Source organism: Pygoscelis adeliae, unplaced genomic scaffold, assembly GCF_000699105.1.
Source record: "Pygoscelis adeliae isolate BGI_AS28 unplaced genomic scaffold, ASM69910v1 Scaffold267, whole genome shotgun sequence".
Lineage (NCBI taxonomy): Eukaryota > Metazoa > Chordata > Aves > Sphenisciformes > Spheniscidae > Pygoscelis > Pygoscelis adeliae.
In genome coordinates this window covers 673,545-692,832 of record NW_008825150.1, presented here as the reverse complement: position 1 = coordinate 692,832, position 19,288 = coordinate 673,545, and the positions used below count along the sequence as shown (strand labels likewise).

At 37.5% G+C, this 19,288-nt stretch overlaps 1 protein-coding gene across 1 annotated transcript in view; it reads right to left on the bottom strand.

Moving 5' to 3' along the window:
* Positions 1–1,685: 1,685 nt before the first annotated feature.
* Positions 1,686–19,288, bottom strand: part of NAMPT (nicotinamide phosphoribosyltransferase) — a 31,996-nt gene continuing 14,393 nt past the window's right edge. The window contains exons 5-12 of the mRNA XM_009328370.1: positions 16,894–17,022; positions 16,276–16,434; positions 15,790–15,926; positions 13,503–13,728; positions 12,178–12,297; positions 6,574–6,714; positions 6,285–6,419; positions 1,686–4,504 (exon numbers count right to left, since the gene is read on the bottom strand). Coding sequence (XP_009326645.1) covers positions 4,391–4,504; positions 6,285–6,419; positions 6,574–6,714; positions 12,178–12,297; positions 13,503–13,728; positions 15,790–15,926; positions 16,276–16,434; positions 16,894–17,022 — 1,161 coding nt within the window. The 3' untranslated portion in view covers positions 1,686–4,390. The remainder of the gene's footprint in view (positions 4,505–6,284; positions 6,420–6,573; positions 6,715–12,177; positions 12,298–13,502; positions 13,729–15,789; positions 15,927–16,275; positions 16,435–16,893; positions 17,023–19,288) is intronic.

Genomic DNA, 19,288 nt, shown 5'->3' with positions numbered 1-19,288 from the left:
ACGTTACTTGAGAAAAATCCAGCTGACTTCACTCCCATATCCTTTGAATTGCTCTGGATTATGTTACAGCAGAAATCTGGGTACCTTTCAACAAAATACTGTGCCACAGGAAAATACTTTTTGGAAATGCTCTATTGCTAAGTGCTTTTCATCCCTTACCATGAATTAAAAAACAAACATCCTTAGATAACTGTGAAAGGTGTTTTAAAATCATTAACAAGGTCAGCTGTGCTACTAGTACAACAGGGAAGAAAAGGAACATAAATAACACCCATGGTTAACAACTGTGATTTCAGTCAGTGTGATTTTACAGAGCATCTTTAATCTCAGTATTTCCTTATTTCTGATCACCAGGCTATTTAGGAGGCATGCAGCTCTCCACATAAGGTGCCTCTGTCTACCAGGTTTAAGACAAGAGGAGCATCTTTCACTCAAGAGTTTACAAATTTCACAGAGAAGGTATGCACCTACGAGACCCTGATGGGGCTCTCGTGACAAAACAAACCCCATACGTTACCAGGCAGAAATGCAATTACCATTGCTCAAATGCATCCTCACAGTTCCTGCCTTGAGCAGCTCAGCACAGATACTATTTTATTTTTTACAGTAGAATTAGAGGACATGGGAAGAGACACATTTGTGAGTCCCTTGCCTTCTCCTGCACAGTCTGAGGCCTGGAATTTCCCTGAAGACTCCTTTGTGTGATGATCTGGGAACCTACCACTGCACACTCACCATTAATAATCATTAACTTGCACAAAGGCTGATTAGAGTGAGAAAAGCTGGAGTGTCGTAGCTGGAGGTTTTTACCAGCACGGAAAGGAGGAGGAAGAGGCCTTGCCTACCACTTAGGCTGTGCATGTTCTCTGTAAAGATGATGTAACAGACAGAGACTTTGAATTCGAGTGCTAAAAAGCCATTATTGTAGGCTACAGGAGCCCCTTTTTATATTACAGTATGACTTGAAGGAAGGGACCAGCAACAAATGACGGTAAATAATCTTTACACTAGGTGCCTTATACACCCATACTAACAGCGTCTGTGTTTGTAAGGTACCCTCTGCAATTTAAAGTTATGTAGGAGTTAAAAGTGTAACTTCTTCCAATTATGAAAATCCTGTCCAAAGGGACAGGAGACATTCTCTGTTGAAGAGCTGACATTTTTTGACAGATACTTAAATGAACTGAAGGCTGCAACATCTTTGGTTAATTTGCTTTTAAACAAGCATTTTTAGTAGCTTTAGAAGTAAAATTTAAATAATGAATCTTTATTTGAGAAAGGATATGTGAAATATAAATAGAGGCTAATTCCTTTTATCAAATTCACTTACAAGTACTTCATTTTTAAGCACAAACACGCAAGATGCTGAAGCACAAATGTGTTCACAGCCTAAAAGCCACCCCCTTCTCTTCAACTGAGCTGACTGTAAATTCAACCACTTAACCACGAACAGCATGCAAGCCAACTGAGCAGCTCTCCTACAGACGACTAATGACAGCACAGCTATGCTCCAGTCTGTGTTTGGCAACAGAGCGCACAGCAATGAAATCTGATGCCCAACATTACAACTTTAAGACACGGTCAAATGGCTATTATTTTCACTGCCAGAACTAAACTTTATTTCCATGTGTATTACATACTGGTATTTGATGCCAAGTACATTAAAATTATTTTAACAGAGGATTTAAGTGAGGAATATTTATTCTTCACTAAACAGATTAAGAAGGAATGTAAAAACCTATAAGAAAAAACTGTTTCAGCTTCGTTTTGATTTTGGCAAACCAAACAGTTAAGCACTCTTCTGTTCTCTCCTCAGATCTTTCAAAGTACCAAAAAAGCATCTTTTCATAATCATGCAGCTCAAGCAAAAAAGTCTTATAAAAATCAATTTCTTACGCTAAATATGATTACAAATAAGAGTATTAACACAAAACTCCGAATTCCTATTTTTAAATACAAATACTGTATTGTATTATATTATGAAATGGGGATAATTAAAATATATCAACAACTACAAATCTAGTAATTTAAAACAAACTTAAACATGCCGTTTGCTTTCATGTGGAAGAATTATGATATTGTATGGTTCAAGCACTGCAGTAATTTCTGCCAACTCCTTGATGCCCAGAATGTCAAACCGCCAAACACAGAGACGTATTCAGGTCTGAATAGCACCAGGTGTTTTTCTTTTTTTTTTTAACGATATTAACATTTAATAAAATGAGTGACGTGACAACTTTCTGAAAGTGACATGCAATAGTAGACAATTTGCTTCAAATCTCCAACTAATAAGCTAAAAGTTTTAGACAATACTGAACAATCACTAACGTATTTCATGGTACACAAGAAAACAGTGCTTCCACAGTATATCCTCAGTTCTCAAGTACAAAAATATCAGTTATGGGTAGTCAGTAGTTATCAAAATTTTTATTGGTACAGAATGAAAGCAGCATTTACTTTATTGTTTTTTAAACCATACATCATAAAATTCCCTAGTACACATGTAGAGGAGTGAAATAGGCTCTGTACTATTTACCTGCTACTGATCCTAGGTCCAGATTTAAAATCTTTTCTGGCCAAACAATATCATTAATAGCAAAGGGAAGGCAGTTCCTCAGTGTGAAAGGTCAGCATTTAAAGTCTTACTAAAGCAATATTTTTGAAACAATACATCACTTAAATGTATAATTACATACACTACAAGTGGAAAACAAGTTTTTATCAACAAGAACTATTGAGACTGGGCATAAATGTCTTAACCACAAACCCTGGAAATACTATGGGTGCTTTGATGTGGCCCTTTTTGGTGAGAGAATAAGAACAATGAAGTATGGCTTTTCAATCTTCCTTTAAAAGCATGTTTTATAAAATTTCGTAGGCTTAAATTATTTTAGAGGACCCCTAACATTTTTCTGTAACATCATTTACTAATTGGAAGCATTAATTACATCAGTATATGAAGCCATTGGCTGATAGTTGGTCACCAGCATAACACAGGAGCCATTTGCTTTTGCTGTCATTTTTGTTTTTAAGTAAGGGAGGTACTTTTTCTAGTGAGAGCCATCCTACAGTACTACCAAACATTTCGGAGGTTACTACATAGCTTCTCAACTAAAATCCTCAACCATTCTGTTTTCCAGCAGATATTAAAATCAAGCATATGCAGAGAGCAAATACAACCAAGTGCAGACAGTTCAAAAGTATCTCTCAAACATACTGTTTTACAGTTACCCTCTGGAAAATAAAAGCGCCTCCTCGCCCCAATGAGATGGGGCAAGAAGGGGAAACAGGTCTGCCATTCATGTAGGAGTTTGGCTAGCATAAAGTTTTATTAAAGTTGTTAACAAAAATAGTTAAACATTTTTACAATTTAACATCCAGTCTGACAAAAGGCAAATCAATGAAAAAAATACAAAAAAGTAAAAAAGTGCACTACCTAGTCCAGTATTTTGCTTTAAAGTCGTCACTTACAGTATATGAAAAATAAACCCAGAAGTGTAATTACTTTAAAATACACCGCTTCCATATTTCAGTATTTTACACATATATTCTATAGTGGAAGAGGAGATCTCTTAAAAACTTTACTCTTAAAATATTGAGGTGCATATGCCAAGTGGGATAGACTTGGCAAGTTAAGTTGCAGTAGAGAATCCTTTCAAATTTGGCATTTCATTTACATACCTTACAGTGCCAGCAAGGTCTGTAGTACCTAAACCTTCTAGTAAGAACAGTAATTTTCTTTAATGCACATTTACTAATACAGACAACTACAAGAAACGGTGAGGTCAGCAATTCTATGGGATCTTAAGGAGATACGAGTCCTGATTTAGTCGTCAAATGGTACAATGTCACAACAAACTTTAAGGCCATGTTTTATTTGCTGATTAATGGACAAAAGGCAATGGATCCCCCCCCCAAATATTTTCTTGAAAGTCTGTGCTCATAAAAATCATGAAAAGTTGGAAAGACTTAATTATTGAAACTTTAAATATATTTTACACAATCTTGTTTGTACAAAAATACAAGTTAAATATAAACATAAAGCAATCATGATAATTTTATGTAAATCCATTTTGTGATATTCTGTTATATATAAAAAAGTTTCTCAGCTCTGTCTCATTTGTGAAAAGATCAATACCAGATTGAATCACTACTGGCAAAGGGCCCTAAAAATCACACTTTAGCATTAAATATGTTTTACAATGTAAGTACCATTTCCTGATTTAATCTTTTCTAAAGACTGGCAAAAGATAGGGCAGTATGTCCATAAACCAACAAATAATTTGGCTACAATGTCATAAAACACAAACACACAAATCTGTACAATAAACCCAGTAGCTATGCAGTACGTACTTGTTACACGCACACGTACACAGACATGGAATGAAACTTAGTGAGACGCCACTTCTAGTTCACTGTTCTTCAGCCTGGCATTTTGTCTTACTTCATCAAATGAATATGACTTCGTTACCTTTCCATTCTTAAATACTGTATGAAGGAGATCCTGCAAGAAACACCACTGTTTTAGCAAGAGTGATTTGGCAAAGGAACAAACAACGTAGGTTACACAAACTCAAAAGCGAGACCCAAATCAAGCCTGGTAAGAATAGAGCTTTAGACCGTCAAGATACTAAATCTTTACAGCTTCTTCTGACACCTTTCACTAATGGTTAGACAGAAGAAAGGATTTAGGCCATCCTGTGCACAGACAGAAGCTTTGCGCCAAGTAGTCCCTAAAGTGAGTTGTCCACATCTGGCCAAAGCCAAAACCACAAATGCCAAATATACCCTGCTAGAGCAGCTAGTCAGAAAGGAGATGCTCAACCAATTAAATACAATTCAATTACAGAGGTTTAAATGAAGTCTATTTCCTCTAGAGCAACTATGAAAAAAGAAAAAAACAAAAACAACTAACTTTCTTCACAGTCCCCTTTGCACATATATTTTGTAAAACAGTGTTTCAAAAAGTGCTTGCAAACAGCACACTGAAAGAGCAATAAGCACAGCTTTGTACAGAAAAGTTAGCACAAAAGCAATGTTGAGCAGTCGCTATGCTTGATGACTGATTGCAAGGACCTGTGGCTTTAGGGAAACAGGCCCACAGAAGAGTACATTTCCATGTCATTTCCCAGGGAGCCCCAGAATCTGTACCACCCAAATGACCCTCTCTAATATCCCAGGACAGAAAATTTCTTAATGAATTATTTCACCTGTCAAAAATGAAGGAACTATATATTGCCTAATTTCAGAGCCAAAGTCTTGTGATTTGTTTTGAAGAGATTTCTCACCATTAGGTCCCTCCCTCTCTTCATATACATATATAGATAAATGTATATGAGAATGTTCATCACAAACGTATACACATGCATATGTGTATATATAACTTTGAAAGTCTTTTTTCTTAGATCTTTGCATCCAGAGCACATTATCTATAGTGTATATAACTCAGTTTGTTTTCCTTCTTGAATTTTCTCAGACAGATCTCAGTTTTATGCTTACTGTTGCACAAAACAGTATGGCTAGTAGTACCCCTTTGCCTAGTAGCACAGAAATGTGCTTCTTTATACCAGAAAACTTAAGAAACGTCCAGTTTCTAAAGGCTGAAGTTCAATTTGATAACTTATTTTCAATCCTCTTAATTCAGGAAGACACTCAACATGCAGTTAAACATTTCATTGCTTGCACACTGAAAAACGTAAGAAACATCACACGGAAAGTCTGATATTGGCATAAAGTGTGTGCTTATTTTACTGAAACAGCATTTCATTTTGCAATTATAAAGAATTAACAGGAAAACTGAATTCCTGGTTTAAATTCACATCTTTGAAAACCGGGCAACTACTCCACACACAGAGAATTAACACCTGAAGGAACTATTTAAAAATCTCAGTGGGGAAGCAGAAACAAATTTTAGTTATGTCTGTCCCTCTCCCACCTCCAACTCAGGTCACTACTCAAATTGTGCAATATAGCCCATACAAAACTGCTTGGCTAGCATATATTCTGCAACATTGAGACATTAGTTTTGGGGAAAAGCAGCAATGTTCTCTTGTTTCTGAAGACAAACAAAAGAGAAAGATCTCTAATTGTAAAGCCTGAACATTCTACTGGCATTCTAACATTCTGCTGTTACTGAATTTGGCACTGGGGACACTTCTGAGGTAGTAAGATGGGAGTTGAACAAAAAGACAATAAAAAATAAATTCTGAAATGAAGTTGTAAGACTGCTTTTTCTCGTATATTTTTGCATGAAGAATGAAGTAATAAATTTTGAAAATTCATACCTGTCCATACTCTTCAAGATCTCCCTTGCCTTCTTCAAGCGTCACGTAATCTCCAGCAGGTGTCCTATGCAACGACAGTCTGCCTTTCTTTGACCTTTTGTTTGGATCAGCAACTGGATCCTTGAAGACATTTACCTAAAATGAAGAGTATTTTTTTAAAAGGAAAGGGCTTTGTGGGGCTTGTGTACCTAATGCAGATGGCGGTAACGTAACAGGAAATGTCAGACAGGTTTTCAAGTGGGGAGGCCTCTGTTGAAAACATAATGGTAGATGTTGTACAAAGACATACCCCGAGACCGTTGGTCACCACGTAACTACATTTGAAGGAACAGTTTAAGAGATCTCTGGTTAGTTTCTGCAACAAAGCTCCACCAGATCCAAAGGCAATATTCTCAATACTCCATTTATTCTTCTTCATTCCCTCCACAATCTAATAAGAAAAAGAAAATTATGATGGAGCATACTTTCAGGCCATGCCATTTTTCCATAAAAATACATACTACTTAAACAAGATGCTTTTACAGACAATTAAACCAACTAACATTCAGTTTCCAGGAGATGTGCGTAACAATTCTGTCAATACTTGGCACGCTGTTTGCATTTTTATTTGTGATTCCAGCATGGCATAATTATAGAAAGTTTTTGCTGTAAAAGTATTATCATGCCAGCATATATATTTTCCAAACTAGGGTAGCACAGTAATGCAATGCCCAGACAATCAGAGCTCTAAAGAAAACAAAAGACTTCACGGGAGTATTTCAGAGCCCTCCGATTTCTCAGAATTATGGGAAGACCTCAAAGGATAGCATGTATCCTGAAACAAAGCAGTCACCTTGCTCATCAACTCCAGAAAGTTATTACCCACTTTGACCAATGACTTCCACAGAGCAGTTCTGAAAATCACATTGACTAGAATTAGATTAGCAATTTCGAAGATGGGAAATGGAAATACATAAAGCTGCTCAAAAAGTTTGCTTTGCCACCTTCTCAGGCAGATACAGATCAACATGAACTGCACTGCTATCAACAGTCAAGTTAAAACTTATTACATCATTTCCCCCCATCCTCATTCTATCCAGACAAACATGACATCCTCTAGCCTGGAGTAATGGGTGCTAGTTTAGTCATGCTCATACATGGCCAAGATTTGTTTCCTTGACCCGTCACCCTTATGACAGCCTGAAATGATGGTTATAGCTCCAATAAGAGAGTGTTTGAACTCCTATCTCCTAACCATTTTATTAACAAAAGTGGGTGAGAAAACTTCAGTGGGTGAAATCCCATCCATCCAGCAAAAAAGGAAGATGAGAAGCAGAACGGAAGGACATAATCTATGGGGAACAGTGCAGAATTTCAAAAATCAACATCATCAGAAATCTGGTGATCTTTTGTGCACTCTCAGCCTCCTGCATCAAAAGGAAATGCCAGAGTAACATTGAACAGGACTGTTTCAGGAGCTACTGATGTCAAGCCACTTTTTTAAGGGACAACTAAAGCAAAAATAAAGTTTCCTAGGGGGAAAAAAAAAAAAGAGACCATTCTAATTTCACACAGTGGCAAATGGCTAACTAATGTAAACAAAAGAGTATACTAGTATTTTGTTTATCCATTTAGTCACATGCAGACTGTCTCTTCAGATACTCTCAAAGTCTGAATGCCTGACAGAGGCCAGCCAACAGGAGAGGTAGACTGCAGAGCCATAACCTTCTGAGGGTATGCTCTGAACACCCTCCCACTACATTTTTAGCAGAGATTTCCCCAGTAGAGATCTCATCAGTGAGTTTCCATCATTCTAATGGTACCAGCTTATTCAGCCTCATCCAAGAAGCCAAGCAAAACAAATCTCAGGCCCTACCACTATGACTTTCACTTAAGGGAACCCTTTGGAAGGTTTGTATCCCGAAAAAATACCCCCTCAATATGTGACAATCCTGTGGATTTTAGCATTAGCCATCATATCCTTTCAGACTGTACATCATATCCTTTCAGAGACCGTACACAAAAGGAATCCGTATTTTCAGGTGATTAGGTTCTCCTGGAAGCAGTTAAAAGGGGTACCCAGGGAGGACAAAGGATTGAAATAAGTGAAATTCTCCCTTAAGCATCTCAGAAGTAACTGAAGATGACAAAGGAAGGGCAAGAAAAGGGATTTTGTATACCCTCTCCTTAAGCATAAGGCCCAATAGTACTTAAGAAACCAGACTTGACTGGGCCTGGATATGGACTCTGCTTATCTACACTGTCTTTTGAAAAGGCAAATGTAGGTAAACTCCACCTGGACTCTGATCAAGTTCCGTCCAGACGCTGACCAAGCCTGAAGCCATGTGAACTGCTGGCCAAGCCTGGCCCAATGTATTCTACTCCTTTCCTTATCCAGTTTTATAGATCAGGTCTGACATTGAACTTGCTTGAACATACCTGCAAGATGTAGCACAAACTACCTGGTACAAACAACATCCTACCAAGGTTGGTAGGATGACTGTTCATGGTAGACTTCATGTTCACCGATACTTGTAGGTTAACAGATGCTAGCACAAGTATAGTGTAGCTGGGCCATGGCCGCTTAACCTTCTTGCCTGGGTGAGAAGAAACGTGAGCCCCCACTGAGCTAGTGTTCCTGCTCTCATTTACAGACGGTTTGTTCGTCTTGTGCCACAGGCACAACTCCTCACTTACCCTGGGTGAAGAACTGGCTTCTACCCTTCCACTCTCTCCCAAGGGATTTCCTTACTCAGACTGATCTTTGGCTGGTGAGGGGTGGAAGGGAAGGGAAATCGAGACTAAGTTGAAAGACAGCTCTGACTGTACCAGTGACCCGCAGCAGAGGCCCAGATAACAGCTTCCTTAGGTATGGGGAAGAGATGGCAATCAGCAGCAGTAAAGGGAAGAAGGAAAGGGGGAGATCTGAAACAAATGAAGCCTCCCACAAAGGAAAACAATACAGAAGAATTTCTTGTCTCACACTTTCAAACCTATACAGGGAGAACAGTTCAGGTGTCAAGGTTTTTACCAGCTTCCTCTGACCATTATGAGCATGATTAATATATCAGCTGTGACTCCAGATTAGAGGATTTTCTTTGTATAAAAATTTAAAGACATCTGGAAATTGAATGTTCAAAGAAAATCCTTTGAAAGTGTAGTATATTGTGGAGTTAGCAGATTGGAATGATTTTAAAAAGTGAAAATGCTAGAAGAAAGTCAGAAAAGATTCCTTACCTGTTCTACCAGCATCCCCTATTAAAACAAAGAATTTTAAAATCCAGTTTATACTCCGAGTTGTTTTCTACATTGTTGTTTCAGCTAGTTTGGATAGTTAAATGAGACTGGTCGGTCATTACTCATTCTAGATTTTCCTATTATACCCATTACCTTTCATCTGATCTATAACAATAAATAATGCCTAGCATCTAAGACTGATATGGAGTAATTAGAATAATCACTTGCATAGGCTGTAAGGGGGGGGGGAAGATGGCCACAACAATACATTCATATTTCTTCATGTAAACTCCTTTTTGAAAAGGATGAATTATACTTCAGGGTTGGGTTGATTTTGGGGTGGTTTGGTTCCCCCCCCCACAAATGACAAGCTATTACAAGTCTCCCAAAAGTCAGCACAGTAACCATGGTTTTGCTGACATAATAGGATAAAGAGATCCATGAAATTTAAAAATGACTAAAATTAGGCTGCAAGATCATGGTCTTTTTGCTCCAACATAACTTGCTGATGTCAAATGAGAAGTGTTTCCTTCCTGCCTGCTTCTCTCAGCTCAAAACAACAGTTCATTTTCTCTCCTGTATTGTGCTGGTGAGCACTGGCCCCTTTTTGGGGCCAATTTAATTTACTAAACCACAAAACTGATCACTTGGCTGAGTTAGTTTGCTGCTACACGTGTGGGCTAAATTAGTTTAATGACCAGCAGTTCAATGACCAAAGCTGACATGAGGTGCACAGCAAGATTACAGAGTCAGCAAGAGATGAGAAGGCAGCCACTAGGCAGCAGTGAGTTATGTCTGCTCTGTACGTCTTGTGGAACTGGATCTTCAACTCTCTTCTACTACATATCACAGGTAGATTTTTCCTTATAATCAGTTACAGTTTGATGAGGAAAATATGTAAATAGGCAGATCGTCTGAACAAAGCTCCTTCTGTTTCTTATCCTCTCCCATTAGCTGCTGGAATTATTTTCCTGCTCTACTTAGAACTTAGAGAGCAGTGCATTTTTTCCTCTAATGTAAAGATTTTAAATACTAGTTTTAATATTTTGATTACAATCGATGCTCTATGAGCATCCTTTAATTTTGTCCAGTATAACTTACAGAAAGCAACCTTTGAGTTCCTTACAAGAAAGAATTAATAGTCCAGTTTCTTTCCTGTCATGACTCATGAAAATCTCAACCACAACATACTTTGCCCAACACAGGCATCCGTCCTGTGAAACAGTTGCTGAGAACAAGCAGAAGTTGGAAGGAAAAGGAGGAAGGAAAAGGAGGAAGGAAAAGGAGGAAGGAAAAGGAGGAAGGAAAAGGAGGAAGGAAAAGGAGGAAGGAAATAAATCAGGAAAAGAGAAAAAAGAAAAAAGAAAGAAAAAAGGAAAAAAAAAAGAAAAAAAAAGAGTCTCTTCCCCCAGTATTTAATGATAAGACTTACTTTCCAGCTATTAACCTCTCATGCTTGTGTAAGCACATTAGCACAGTTGTATATTCTCAAAAAGCCACATGGGACAAAAAAAAAAGTAAAATAGAATTTGCTTTAAAGGCTATTAGAGGATGAACAAAACTGTAGTATGTGACTGCACTACAGTTGGCATATCAGGTAAGAATATTAACTGCTCTCTAAGGATCTGAGTGACAAATTTGAGTTCTGTCATTGAGGTTCGCATTATGTGCCCATGTTAGATATGCAGACAGTTTCAGACTAACTAAAAAACAAGCCTGATGTCTCTCTCAATCCTAATTTTGAGGAGCAGCAAGAGTCGACTTTGTTAAGAAGAATCTAAAGATGCGTCAATCTAGAAAGCTAAGACAAGTGTCAATAAAATCAGGTAAAATTCATCTTAAATTTATCCAACTTATTTCTGTTTTTGAACTCTAATGCAGCTGAAAATGAATGATGCAGGACAAACGTGATAAAGTCAAGTCCTCCTCCTTTTACATGCCCCTAATCATCTGTGATTACTGCAGTCTGTACCTTTGTAACCACATTATATTACCTAGTATCTCCATCTAGTCAATACTGGTGACTTTATGACTAGTTTCAAGCATGCAGCATCTACTAAATAACGATTTTTTGTCTTGCTGAAATTGTATTTTTGACTCAGACTACTGTCTAATCTGTTATACGTATTTTCTGGGCTTTCAACAATCCTTATTCCACTAGTTGCCAAATCAATGAACTTTCCTCTCTCACCCTTGTTTTTTAAAAAGTCTCCTTCAAAACTACACCTTTAATATTTGAGTGGAAGGACACTTCAGATGGTACATAACTAATGAGCCAAACCAGTCAATTACTACTATTGCTATAGCACAGCAATCATGCAGTGTGCCTTAGATATCAATGAAAGGACCAAACGCTGCCAGATTTTGATCTGAATTAGACTTGACAAGCAGGATGAAAGCAAACAAAAGGAGAAACAGTGGGAGGAAAAGGGTTACAACAGGGGGATTAGGAAATGCCTTTTAGGTTTTTTTATGCTTAATAATTCCCTGTGGAGTTTTAATGAATTTGTTTTACGCATTAGGATATCACTGCCAGTGTCTGCAGTGAAGGGCAGGGTGGGGTCAGCAGTCTCTGCTGCAACACCTGACTCGTCATAACAGGGTTGTGTTATGTTAAACTCCAGATTAAATATCAACATTGCCAGTGTCACCCTGACACATGAACAGGATCTCCTACCTCTTGCAATGTGTTGATATCCACACCATCCCCTTGAATAACTCTGAGATATGGTGGCAGCAACTTGTAGCCCTTTGAGTTCTCTGTAATGGGAAACTTCTTCCCTAAGATCTCCAAGACCTATTGAAAAGAGAAGGGAGACAGTTCAAAATAAAAACAAAAACCTGCCATTCCAATAAAGAAACACAATTTCCACATTTGAGTCATGCTCGCTCTCTCTCTCAAAAAAAGAAAAATCCATAAATATACCCACATATCCTCCTCTAAATCTATCCACATAGCCACACCAACAAAAAACATGCCAGCCGTTGTAGTGGAAGCCATTAGATTAAAGCAGTCACAGACCATATGGCCTTTATGAACTTGCACCCGAGAGCTGATCAGAACCATGCTTCCCTCCTTTCTCTCTTTGGTTGCTGTGAGTTTTTGATATTAAATTTGTCAGCTGAAGATTCTGCTCTTCTTTTGAGCTCCCTTAAGACGGTGGATGAGGCTTTCAGCTTTCTACAATTTTGTTAGCCACCAATAATCAAAATGAAACACTTCGGAGCTTTTCTTATCAGCTCTGATAAAGACTGTTCAAACTTCCTATTTGTGATATGTCACTTGTCCCAAAGGAAAAAAAAAAGTGTTAAAGCTGTATGGATCTGATTTGATACAGTACCAACATAACTAAAATCTCCCCTACCTTCTTATTAAAAGAGTGCTGACAGCTACTCAAATTCAGAGGTATCAACAGCTTTTATTATAGAACTGCAACAATCATTACGCTCTCTAAAAAGCTACGAGGCAAGAAGCATTTTTCAACTTGGAGGTCGTGTGCCACTGACTTAAACGCACATCTTACAAAAGGGAGAAGAGTGCTGAACTTGTATTCGTAGCATAAAATGGTGAATTACATTAATACAGGATGCCAAGATACCTAAATTTGGTGGTAAGAAGTCTTATTGGCCTGGCATTTATTAATACTCAAGTTGCTTCCCATTTTATTTGTTATTAAGTGATGAAAGTTTCTCTTTATAGAATCATTCCAGCATCATTATACCAGCAAAACTGGTAACTGTTGTAAAAGCTTCAAGAATGGTATGCAAGACCGGGTTTGACAAAAAAGATTAAACTATTCAGACTGCAGAAGAGTTTCCATATGTATATTGAGATGAGGTAAATGTTTACATTTTTCATAAGTCCAAATTATCCAGCATCAACTATATACTATGCATACCAAGTTAGAGCATTATGTTTCCTACGTTTGTTAGCTGGTCATTAACAAAACAAACAATTGCCCTTCCCAATCTTGTATACAAATGACTTCAAGAAAGAATTACCTTTAAAACAGTGTCAAGGGGATTCCCAGAATCTGGTCTAATAATAAGTGGTGCCTCTGGACTTCGGGCTTCAATTATATGCCTTAAGTCATCACCCCATATTTTTTCACAAGCATTGTAAATGTCGTAGCTGTCACTAACCACAGATACAGGCACTGAAGAAAACTGTGTCACTATGTGTTCAAAAGCATCTTTTTCATGATCTTTCCCCCAAGCTGTTATGGTACTGTAAAGTCAATTGAAAAATCCATATTAGAGCAGCATTTATATGTTAAATCACACATTCTGTATTTCCTACCAGCAATAGTTCAAGATAACGATAGGCAATATGATTACAACACAGCATAAACTATGTGCTTATCAGCTCTGTGTTGCATGGATAGTAAATATACTATACGCTAAATAAACAGCACCCTGGATTTATCTTTGGCAACCCAGACAAACAGTTGACACATGAAACTTCTTTCACATTTAAATGTGATTTTTTTTTTTTTAAAACATTTGTGAGAGTGTTTCTCTTTTAAATCTGAAATTCAGACAGTTAGAGAACTACAGATGCAAGAACAGAACATCTGCTCAGGCAACTTCAGACTACAAAATGGGAAGTAGAGAACTAGCAGCATATTTTAGAAAAATCTTAGAAGAAAACACAGTTTATTTTCTTTTTTAATAGTGATTCAAAACCATTATGCTCACTCATACAAACGTTCTTCTAGAGGAACCTCAGGGCATTACCCTTGGTACAAGGGTACAGGCAAGCACATAAAACAGAGTTGCTAAGAGAGGTAATAAGTTATTGAATGCCAGTTGATCTGCAGTAGCTGTTTTGTATGTGGCTGTCACAGAGCAGCTGACATAACTGACTTTACTAACTTGTGTGTGAACACCTAAAAATGCTCTCATACAAAGCATAGGTGTGCAGTAAGAGCTAGTGGGCATTGAATTTTTACCATAAAATGCTAGCATTAACTACTGTCTGGACAAGCCCCAGATCACAGTAGTGAGGAGACAAAACAAAATTTGTTTCAAAGAGGTTGGGGCAGTCCAAGGAGCAACCCTGGTGGTGTGCCAGAGGCAAGTGCCACACTCACACCACCACCTCACGTTGGAGGTTGTGGAACAGTAGAACAACTCCGGAAAAATTCGGGTCTCTGACACGAGACTCTTTTTGCATATTTTGGAAAGGGTGACTGCAGTCTGCATTTGGCAATGCAAACTTTAACTAAGGCAGTTTAAGCTGTCTGCTCTCACACCACCACTTCAATATGCTGTGCGAAACGTGCTTGTTCTCTGACACCATGTGTTTGCTTTCATTACAAAGAATTTTGTAGTTGCTTGGGCCATTATTTTTGGATTTCACTGTAGTGTTAAGCTAAGCTAAGAGAAGACGTTTCAGACAAAATTTGTCACTTCTACTGATCAAGCAGGAGTTCCAGAACAGCACTACAGCAATGGTCCAGAAAGTTATATGAAGCAGTGTTCCTTTAAAGATGATCATTACTCTATGAGGGCTATTCATGTAAGCCTTTCCATTACCTGTCTTGCAATCCCAAGTGAAAATATTCACTACTTAAAAGCGCTAGATTTTGTATGAAATTTTTGTAAGAAAAAAACAACCGTCCCTTCCTTTATATTCTGCTCATTTCAGTATGCAGACATGCAAGTGAAATCCAAGTATGTGCATTCATTCCTGACCTTGTACAGGATTTGGATACAAAAAGTGACAGCTCTTCATCTCAAATGCCTGTCTAAGATCAGTTCCTTACTCTCAAAAACTCATTCACAATTCTTAGTTAGAGATCAAGGATTTACCATTGGCTGAATTAGTTATGCTGATGGGAAGCTTTAGAGCAACTGCCTCTTCTGAAGGGGGAGCATGATCTGGGAGAGTCCAGAATTGTAATGTACATGGTTTTTAATTTTATGATTTTATGTTTGAAACAAAATTTAAAGTTCATAATGTGAATCCTCAATATCTACTTTAACCTGTAAACCTCAAGTCCATTCTAAAAAGAATCATCCAAATTTACTTAGACACTGATAAGAAGGTTATAGTTACAAACATTTAAAACACATTTATAGTTAAGAACAACCATGCCACTGTTGTGCCCCTAGAACATACAGAAGCATCAGTATTGAACTTCAGCCTCAACAGCTGGATCAGTCATGGCTAATACTGTATGATATAAGTGAAATGGCTTAATATTTCTGGATACAAAGATGTATAAGAAAAAAATAACATTTTGTTAAGCTATTTTAAAAAGGCTTTAATAGCCCGATATCTTACCTGTGTTCAGCAGCTGGAACAGAATATCCTGGAACCGGATCTTTTGTACCGTAGTACTTTTTAATTAAAGCAATTCCTGCTACAGTGTCTGTTCCTTTGAAGTTCACCAAATGAGCTGAAGCTCCTATTCCTGCAGTCTGAAAAAGATGCAACTTTCAGTTGTCACGTCAAATATAGAAGCCTAAATCCAGTCACTGCCTAGCACTAGTTTGTAACACCAAAACTGACTCAGTTCCCATTTCACCAATACCCTCTTTATGCATTTACACAGGAAAGACAGCTTCCATATAGAAAAAAGCTCTCCCAGTCTAGTGCTCACAATTCAGACACATACCCACCCCCCACCCCAGATCTCCCCCCCTCCACAATAAGTCCAAACACAGTGCTCTATGCATTCACAATTTCACTGCTGAACAGGGACACAATTGTTAACAGATACATGCTACAATCTTTTATAGTCAAGAACAATTAGACAAGTAGTATTACCTCTTGTGAAGAAACTCCTCTGTAGCCGAAGTCATGCAGTTTATACTCCAGTCCTTCTAAGCTGCCAGAAGTCTCTAGCAAATATTTGGCCAAAATCTTTTTCTGCTCTCTAGAGTTTGTAGCCACTGTGATTGGATACCATGACTGCACCAGAATAGTCTAAAACAAAACCCATCACATTATTAGGTGCATGCTTCCTTAGGACTTAAAAATTCCTACTTAGCATTTAATCAGGCACAGAAAGGTCTATTTTCATCGCCCATTCAGAAAGTACTGATGCCTCCAACAGTTTGCTTTAGGGCTAAAGTAATTATAGCCTTTTAATACCTTTATAAGGTAGGCCAGGTATTGACCATCTCAGGAGTTATCAGACACACAATTCCCCCCCTCCTCCTTTCCTTGTGGATGAAAGTACTGTTGTGAATTTCCTGCAAAATTATTACAATCTCTTGCCAGGTAGAGGGAAAAGGTCTGTGTAAGAGCACTAAAAAAAGAATCCAGGCTTACTTAAAGCAGGAAATGAAAGCTGCCAGAGATTCCCCTCAAACCAATAAGGATTCAGCCTTTAAGTACATTCATATTTACTTAGAAAAAACATGTTAACTTTCCAAAACTGACCTCAATCCAATTTGTGAGCCAGTAGCACTCTGGATCTGTGTTTTCTACTGTGAAAAGAACATTTCCTCTGGGAATTACAGAGCCCTCAGGAACAGCCTTTATTTCTATAGGAAGATGGCCATCGTATTTCTGCGTAAGAAACAGTAATATTGTTAGACAACAGGAAAGGTTAGGACCTACCTCTCTTTTATTTGACTGCAATGGATAAAAGTCAGGCTAGGAATTTATTGATAAAGCTTTCTTCTTCTTCATTTGTTTCAACCCTAAGAATAATTTGGTTTGTTTGCACACCTACCAGCCCAAATAAATAAAAAAAATTCCACATTTACCAAAAAAGGAGGAAAATCCTTTAACATAAAAAAATAGTCTCTTTATCAAACTAAATGATGGTTATCAGTTGTATTCCTTGTGCAAATTGACTCAGGAAGGCTTAAATATTCTATAAAAATACATAAATTCTACCCACAGAACAAGAAATATTTGCTACTTAGTTTTCTTCAGTGCTTTCACATGAAGTAAGCTAAAACAAGTTTAGCTATTCACCTATTAGCTATTAGCCTTCAAAAAAACCTAGTTTTGCTTAGTATAGATGCATGCTTTGTTAATTTATTAGAGCAGGATTCATTTAATATCTATTTTAAAGAATATTTTGTCATCTCAGTTATTCACTAAACATGAGATCTAATCTTGAAGTGTCGTTTTTTTGTCAAATTTGGTCTTTCATCCCTGAAGGACTAAACATTGTGTGAAATATGCCTTTTGAAAAAGACTAAGTTGCAAACAGCAACTCTAAAAGAGTAATTAGAACTTTCTGAAAGAGCCCTGCAAGCTAAACTGATAACACTTAAAATGTTTTGTACATTAATATTTTCTGACAGAAAGCGTCTCATGAAATATTCTTTAAAGGCAACAAAAGTTGCATCAATTCAGAGAAATTACACACATTCATAAGTAGCATCAAAACGTATTCTCCAGTGCCCAAAACACATAAGTCTCTTCTACACTACAGTTTAAAAGTTTCTTCGAAAGTGTAATATGCTAAAGCAAATTGTTTTTATATACCACACAGGGTTTAGTTGTCAGACTTGGAGATGTCTGTTCTGGATTAACAAAGGACAATGAAGCCTTCAAAAAGGCTCAAAATAATTTATTAATGATTCAATGAAGACAAATATATAGTTAAATGAAAAAACAAAATAGATTTCAAAGCTGCTATAGGTGTTGGTTTTGTCCATGGAAAAAAGCAATATGGTCATGCTATAGCATTATATTATAGCCCTTTTCAAAATTTTTAGGTAGAATCAACTTGTACAATTCAGGGCTTACATCTCTATCACTCATCATCAATTCCTGCCAACTTCCAGCCTTTACGCCACCCCCTTGTTCTCCAGGCAGCCCACTTCTCTCTTCCATCCCGTCACCCTATCAGTATTTACTCATTCATTTACTCGGTACAAATTCATGCGTGTACCTTTCAAATTCATTTTGGCACTTCACTCATACAGCCATTGCTCCCCCCACTTTACCTAACACTACATATTAGGTAACAGAGCCAGAGAGCAAACAGTGGTAGGTATGTGAATATATACAGGAATTCAGTGAGCAGAAGCAGGGTCTCTGTGTGCACATAAGGGCATACAAAGACCCGAAGTGTACATACATGTCTAGTTTGAGAGCCATCACCATCTAAGATCAAGAAGTGGAAATCATATTTGTTTATATATATGCACAATTTTAACAAGAAAATCTGACAAATAAATAAACAGTGTATACAGGGGGTATGCAGGAAGGCTTCTTTTGACTAAACCAAAAGTTGAATGGAATTAGTTAAACCACATTAAAACTCAGCGTGGACAGACATGCAGCATTAAAAGCGTATTAATTCAGTTTAGCCAAAGAGGGATCAAGATTACTTCAAATACAGATGAGAGCAGTTCACAATGTATAATGCAGCTTAAACACAAATACGGATTGAATTCACATCTGTAGTTATTTGAAATGGATGCAAGTCCTCTACAAACCTCTCCGTAACTCCCTCTTAGAAAACAGTGGTTTTATTTACCTTGCTGCCATTTGCAACATTTAGTTGCAATTCACTTTTCTTTTGCACACCTTATGGTCAACCCTGGTTGCAAGATGACATCCAGGTATATTCACAGACAGATGCCACCATAAAATACATACAGTCAGGGTATCCAGGGAAAAATAAATGCAAAGAACTAAAAATTGTGTTTTCAAATGTCAAAAGTATCCATTCACTAGAACCCACAATGAAACTCAGCATTTAATTAATATGCAGAGATTAGAACAGCTCTGATGAATGCTATTAGTCTGAATCTGCTGCTTTTACAGAGAAGAGATGTTTGCAATTACTTGAAGACTGACACCTTTGTAA